The sequence below is a fragment of the Trypanosoma grayi genome (assembly GCF_000691245.1).
Source record: "Trypanosoma grayi strain ANR4 Tgr_882_V1, whole genome shotgun sequence".
NCBI classification, from domain to species: domain Eukaryota; phylum Euglenozoa; class Kinetoplastea; order Trypanosomatida; family Trypanosomatidae; genus Trypanosoma; species Trypanosoma grayi.
Genome location: NW_008826501.1, coordinates 1 through 7,018, shown reverse-complemented (window position 1 = coordinate 7,018; position 7,018 = coordinate 1). Strand labels below are relative to the sequence as shown.

At 56.7% G+C, this 7,018-nt stretch overlaps 3 protein-coding genes across 3 annotated transcripts; all 3 read left to right on the top strand.

The window, feature by feature from the left end:
* Positions 1-95: 95 nt before the first annotated feature.
* On the top strand, positions 96-1,427 carry DQ04_08821020 (hypothetical protein; the record flags this gene model as incomplete). The annotated part of the gene is made up of 1 exon (XM_009315705.1): positions 96-1,427. The coding sequence occupies one exon, from the start codon at positions 96-98 to the stop codon at positions 1,425-1,427; it is 1,332 nt and encodes a 443-aa protein (XP_009313980.1).
* A 401-nt stretch (positions 1,428-1,828) lies between these two features.
* Positions 1,829-2,944, top strand: DQ04_08821010 (hypothetical protein; the record flags this gene model as incomplete). Its single annotated transcript, XM_009315704.1, has 1 exon — positions 1,829-2,944. One exon carries the CDS (start codon positions 1,829-1,831, stop codon positions 2,942-2,944), a length of 1,116 nt encoding a protein of 371 aa, XP_009313979.1.
* A 413-nt stretch (positions 2,945-3,357) lies between these two features.
* On the top strand, positions 3,358-5,172 carry DQ04_08821000 (hypothetical protein; the record flags this gene model as incomplete). Its single annotated transcript, XM_009315703.1, has 1 exon — positions 3,358-5,172. One exon carries the CDS (start codon positions 3,358-3,360, stop codon positions 5,170-5,172), a length of 1,815 nt encoding a protein of 604 aa, XP_009313978.1.
* Positions 5,173-7,018: the final 1,846 nt, after the last annotated feature.

Sequence of the window (7,018 nt, the reverse complement as noted above, 5' to 3'; positions counted from 1 at the left end):
GCGCCAACGCCACAGCAGCGGCGCTGACCGCCACGGCTGGAGCGGAGAGTTCCGCGGCGGCGGCGCAGAGTGCCCGGAATGCACTGATCTACGCCATGTTTGCGGAGCGCACCGCAAAGGCTGCAGGAGCACCACAGAAGGCATCACCAGCAGCGAAAACAAGCAGTTCACGACAGGGGACGACAGTAACAAGATCAGAGAGCTCTAATGGGCAAACTGACTCTTCTGAGTCCGAGCGTAGAGTTGGCGCAGATGGGACTGGTGGAACTGCAGCCAGCGTGCAGGGGCTGGAGAGACAAACGACTGCTGTTCAGACAGAAGTGGAGCATGAAGAGAGAGAAATGAGAGATGGCGTGGAAACGGTGAGGAATGGTAAGATGAAAAGTGAGACGTTGACGAAAAGCCAGGAGCGTGAAAACCAAGAGCATATTCCTGGGGATTCACCGGGTCATCAAACTGGACACTCTGATTCCTCTCTGTCAGCAAGTAATAACCATCTGTCTGTGGCTTCGAGCAGTGAGACATCAACAACAACATCACAATCCACACCAACGGCCGATGAAGAAGATCAGCGTGCAGTTGTGGAGCGGCAAGAGCACGGTGCGTTGCAAGGGGAAGTATCGGTGCCAGTTGCAGTCCACACAGTGCCAAAGAATATTCTTCCATCGGACCACAACACGAACGAACTGAGCCAGAATCAACAAAGAACGATGAATGGCGGTACCTCTCACGAAGAGGAGAAGAGTACTGATATGGTTACAGTGGTCACCCCAGAGATTAATGCCGAAACTGAGGAAGAGGAACCGCAAGTGTCAAAATTGGGTCCCGTCCCATCCGTTGAGGTGGGAGAAACAGTGCCACTGGCATTTCAACATGGAGCACTGATGGTCGCTGTGGAAGCGTCGGGAACCGAAGCTACGGTTACGACACCAGCCAAGGTGGTGGCGGCAGAGGCGGACAAAGCAATGGAGTACGTCACGGAAGCGGCGACAAACGCTGCGGCTGCACTGGTAAAGGCTTCGGCGGCAGAGAATAGCGCTGGAATGATGTTGAAGAGCACCACTGATGCCGTGGAGAGCGCCGGGCTGTTGCTGAGCATGGCTGAAAAGGCAGCGCGTACTGTTAAAGATGCAACACGAGAAGCAGAGGCAACTGCAACAGAGAAGGTTGAAGATACAATACAGAAGGCAGGGACAGCTTCGCCGGAGAAGGTCAAAGGTGCAACGCGAGAAGCAGAGGCAACTGTAACACAGAAGGTTGAGGAGGAAGGAAAGCATATTTCCAACAGAGCAACAGATGCAAAGACTGAGACGGGTGCTGTTGTTGTGAAGGTGATTCGCAAAGCGGACGGCAGTAGCGTCTCTGCGTGGATACGCGTGCCGCTTCTTCTGTCGGGGGCACTCGCCTATGTGACTCTGTGCCAATGAGGGGAGCCTTTAACTAGTGGTAATATTGTTTAATTGCTTGGGTTCGTGGGAGGACTGAATACATATACTTGATAATAGACTTTTTCATTTCATTCATTGCTGCTCCGATGTGGGCTTCTGGGCTTCTTTTAATCCGCCCGCGATGACACTCGTTTGTGCGCTGTGCGTGTCAGGGCGTCTCTTTTACTTTTAGGCCAGTCGGTTCTTCCCTCCTGGTGGGCTGTGTGCCTCTCCCGCCACTCAATTGTTTTGAAACGGATGCATCGGTGGTGTTTTGTTCATGTGTTGTGTCGCTGTTGTTGTTCTGTTCCTTCTCTTTCTATGTATGCGTGTGGCGTGGTTGCACCTCTATATCTTCCTTCCCCGCGTAGAGCTCAACAACTGAAGCGATATTGGTGGTGATGCAGCGCCGCGAGCTGTGCATGTGGGCTGCTGCAGTGCTGTGTGCCACGCTGTGCGCAGCAGCTACAACTGCCGCTGGTGGTGCAGCAGCAGCAGGTGCAGGTGGAGTGGAAGGCCAACAGCAAGCGCAGTCGGTGGGACATGCGCCCGGTGCGACAGGAAGCAGAGATGCGGCTGTAGGCGCTTCACCGGGCTTGAACCTTCCAGACGCCAAGGTGTGCGGTGAAGGACAAACACCAGAAAAGGATTCGTGTACTTCCCCTCCGTCTTCCGATTCTAAAGTGAGCAGCGGGCAGGATGCCGGCGCCCAGCTGAGTGGATCACACGCAAGGAGCGACAGTGACCTCCAGCGCCCAACAGGTATGGAGCAGCCGCATGCGCAGAGTGATCAGGAGTGTGATCAAACAGAGGGTGAGTTGGAGGAGTCACGCCCAGTGGGGCAGAAGAAGGTGTGTAAGAAGGCAAGCAAGGGCCACATCGTGAAGACCTTGGAAGAGAAGAAAAACCTTTCTGACGATCTGGAGGCCAAGAATTCTCCGTTTGAGCAAGTGAAAAGTGTTGTTAATGGTAAGGGGCGTGAGGCTCCGAGAGGAGATCTTGCTCCCGATCACTCTGCGGAACCAGGCGTCAGGGACATTGGCTTACAACGGCCGATACTTCCACTGGCGTCTGGAAGTCAGCCATCCCACAACTCGGCAGCGAATTCAGCGCTTCACTCAGATCTGCCGTCAGGGGGCAACTCGGCCGTCACAAGCCGTGATGGATACGCCCCAGCCCCGCTGCCCGCCGCCGCCGCCGCGGGAGCTGCGCAGGGCCCTCAAGGTGTCGGTGCTGATCACCAAGCAGAATCCACAGCGTCCGAGGGAATGGCAAGTGGAGATGGTGTTACTTCCACCAAAGAGGACACCAAAAAAGAGGAGCCTGATTCCATTGGGAGCGCTCCCCTCACTTCTGCGACGACAGAGACTCCCGCTGCCGCTGCCGACAAACGGACAGAAACAGATGGAGCGACGCCTAATGCGGCCATAAATGCCGCAAAGACAGACGCGACCACCGCCACGATGGCTGCTGCTGCTCTGCTGGTGGCAGCGCTGGCCAGCATTTCTGTGCTCTGAGCGGTGTGGTGACAAAACAAGCAGGGCCTCCTAATTTGTAATTGTTTGCGACCCTTGTGGTCACTGGAGCCCACATGTTGGGCTTTTTTGTTTTCCTTCCTTTATTGCTGCCCCGTTGTGGGCTCGGCGCCTCCTCCTCCGTCTTCCAAGGGTCTGTGCGCTGGTGTGTTGGACGCCGCACTCCCTCTCGTTGTTTGGGGTCGTTGGTCTTCTGTGCATTAAGCACTGGTGCGTGCCCTGTCGGCACCAGACTTCTTTAAGTGATATCTCTTGCTTTGGTGCAGCGCTGCACACATGGATGGTATGCTCTTGTCGTTGCCTGTTGCTCATCCCCGCCATGTGTGTGTGTCTGTGCTACCAGCTGTGTGTGTCCCTATTCTCAGACGCCAGCTGCTCAAGCTATACTGAGAAAGATGAAGATGGTACGCCAATTGCTGTGCCTGCTGGCCCTCGCACTGTGGTGCTGCACAGCCCTGTGCGTGAGTGCTGCTGTGCCTGAGATAAGCGTCCCGCTCGATAAGGCAGCAGCGCAAGCTGCGGACGCGGTGAAGGAAGCGAATGGGGCGGCAGAGGCAGCGGAGGCTGTGAGGTCACTCGCTTTGGACGCAGTGCAAAGAGCTAACGCAGCGGTGACCAACGCCAGAGCCACAGCGACGCTCATTGAGGAGGGTGAAGCGATGGCTGAGAAGGCTTCGGAGTATGCTGAACGGGCAGTGGCGCTGTGTAACGCTGGAGGGAAGCTGGCTGAAAACCCGCACAAGAGCGGCGAGGCGGCGACAGAAGCAACGCCAACGCATGTAACGGGCGTGGAGAGTGCAACATTAAGCTCGGGATCGGCAGCAATTAGACCTGCTGCGAGCTTTGTGTATTCGCTGAGTGCTGAAGGAGGGGCGCAGGGGGGTCCGGCTACGGCGGAAACACCGTCTATAATAATGCCAAGGACTGAGAGGGAGCGGCAGGCTTCTGTGCCACCTCGAGCAAAGGCTGCTAAAGTACTGAAAGCTGAGAGTGCGAGCGGAGGTGTCGCTGTTCCATCGCCGACACCTTCGCCCGAAGCTCATGGCGTGCGTGCGAATTCAGCTCCGCCGAGTGGTGATATGAGTGGCACGGACAGTCTGCAAAGCTCTCAGGTGAAGCCGAAGAAAACCGTTCCAGAGAAGCAGCTGAGCCATGCCAGGCCTGTGCAACGTGCTTCGCGGCAGGTACTGATGGCATCATCGTCGACTTCCGATGAAAATGTGTCCTCCGGCGAAACACCCGCCTCACCGAAGCAGGTGGCGTCTACGAATATGGTTGAGAACATTCCAGAGGCAGTGAAGAAAACGACGGATGCGGCTCGGAAAATGATGGAGGCCGCGAATAAATTCACAGCTGCGGCGGACTCGGCGGGCGAGGCAAGCATGGATGCCGCTGAGGCCAAGAATAAGGCGGACGAAGTCATGGACACAGGTGCAGAAGCTGCTGGAGCAGCCATGGAGGCGTCGAGGAAGGCTGCGGAGCTGGCAGAGATCTGCAAGGAGGCTGAGGCGAAATGTGCGGATGCGGTGGATGATGTCACGACAGCAGCTGCGCAGGCCGACGAGGCGATTGAGAAAGCTGAGATTGCCGTGGAGGAGGCGAGGCAGGCTGCGGCGAACGCCAATTACGCGGTGGAGAAGGCTCGGGAGGCAGAGGGCATTGCCACGGCTGCAGCGGACAAGGTTATGCAGGCAGCGGAGGACGTTGCTGGTGTGCCGGACTCCCTCGCGAATGCGGCAGAGTACGCTGAGACGGTAAAGCAGACTAGAGGAACGAGTGCTACTGAGGCGAATGATGAAGTCAAAGCCAAGGAGGCAGTGAAGGTTGTTGCGGATGGCGCACGCCTCGCTAAGAATTCAGCGGACATCGCGAAGGGTGTCAAGGCGGGGAATGCAGAGGCGGTGGAGCTTATTAAGGACGCGCAGAGGTGTGCTGAGGCAGCTGTGGAAAGGGCGACGGCTGCAGAGAAGAATGCTGGCCTGGTGAGGGACCTCACTGCAGCCGCTTCGGAGGCTGCTGAGGGTGTGGTGCAACGCACGCAGGCAGTCGCTGCAGCAGCGCTGAAGACAGCTGAGGGGAAGGCGCGGCGTATGACTGATGGAGCGGCTGCGGCGTCCTGCAAGACGAATGGCAGCGTCATTGCTGCGTGGCTGCATACACCACTACTGGTGTTGTTGCTGATAGGGGCGCTGACCCTAGGTTCTGTGTGATGCGTGGTGAGAGTGCTGGTTGTTGCTTTCTTACGTAAATGCTTGCACCCATGGGAACTAAATACTGAGCGTTAATGGATGGTTTCTTTTATTTTCATTGCTGCTGTTGGGAGGTGGTCTGTGTAGTGCTGCTCTCCCCGTTGTGTGTGTGAGCCCCTGCAGGCCAACCCCCTTGGCTGCTGCAGCCCTTTTCGTTTCATTTCACTGCTGCTGATGCTGCTTCCCTGTGCGCTCCGCCACTCTCAAGTGTGGCGGAGTGCACTCGAGGTGTTTGACCGCTTCTTCCCTTCGTGACTCTCCTCCTATGTGATTCGCTGCGGCGTGGGTGTTTGGGGCCGCACCGCCTCTCGCTAGCACACATTGAGAGCACAGAGGGACACAGTCCTGCAAATATTGAGCGAGGCGTAATACTTCTATACCCGTCCATCACAGTACTGCAATGCTTTTAATTGTTTTTTTTGGAGGGGAGCTATTTTACGTTTTTTTTGTTGGGTCACTGAGCGACGTCTTGGGTCTTCTATTCTAATGGGACTTCTTTTTGACTGTGGATGCGCTGCGTGTTGCGGGCTGTGCCTCAGTCTCCGGCTGGATGTGTGTGTGTGCGTGTCACATGTGTGTGTCTTCTCTTTCTCTCTCGTGCGGACCATTGTGCTTCCATTGAGTACGGTGGTGGTGTCGCGTCGCGTGGTATTCCTGCTGCCCATTTGTGCTGTGCCGCAGTTTCTTCTGCGTGACTGCCGCCGCTGCTCCGCCTGAAGGGGTGGCGGCGCAGTCGACGGCCCCGCTGCGAAACGCCAAGGCGGTGGCGGGTGCCGTTAACGAGTCGGTGGGCAGGGCAGTGGAGAGTGTTGACGCGTTCAAGAGTCAGGCGGGGATTGGCAAGAGCGCAGCGGAGGGTGCGCACCAGGCAGCAGTTAGGCTGACGTACGCCGAGAAGGCTGCCCAGAGTGCTGCGTTGCTGTTGGGCCTCACGGAGGAACCGGGCATGAGCGGCCCCACTGCAGGTGCTGCGGAGTCGTCGAATGAGAACCGAGGCCCCCAGCCTGGGGCATAGACTGTCACTCCAATAGGTGGCGCTGATGGTGGCGGTACAACGCCGCATTCTCCTGCACCGAAAAGCATGGCTGATAAAGCGGAAGGAGGAGCCGCGGACGCATCGAGGAGGCAGGTGACAAACAACTTGGCGCATGATAATGGCAGAGCGGACACCAGCGACAGTCCTGCGTGTGTGCGTGGGCCGCCGCTGCTTCTGAGTGTGATGACCCTTCTGGCTGCGTGCTGAGGCATGTGTGTGTGTGCCCGGTAGAATGTATGACCCGTCTAACGGTGTGCCGCAGTGGGGGCGGATGGCCGCACTTTAAAATACTTTAAAAAAAAAAAGAAATAAAATTCCTGATAATCTATCTAATTGTTTCAGTGCGCTCCACCCATCACGGGTTGCATTGCATGCGATGGCATTGGTGATGTGGGTCGTTTCTTTAATTTTATTTGGGCTTGGCTTTGCACGCTGCTGTGCGTCACGCACTAACTGTTTCTTCTGCTGTGGGATACTCTTTTCATCTCTGTGTGTGTGTGTGCTGAGCCACGCTCCGCATGTTGGGCTGCTGCTGCTGCTGGGAGTTTGTCTGTGTGGCGCTGCTCTCCCCGCTTTGTGTGCTTAGTGCGCCCTGGCTCTGGGAGGAATGCGTGGCGGCTGCCCGTTGTTGGGCGTACAGCATCCCCCTCTTTGTTTTGGGCTTCGGCTTCTTTTGTACGGGTTTGTGTGGGTGGGGGAAATGCATTTGCTTCAGCTGCTGCGGGGACGGCTCGTATGGTGAATTCACCCCCGTTGTTTTTGTTTCTTGTT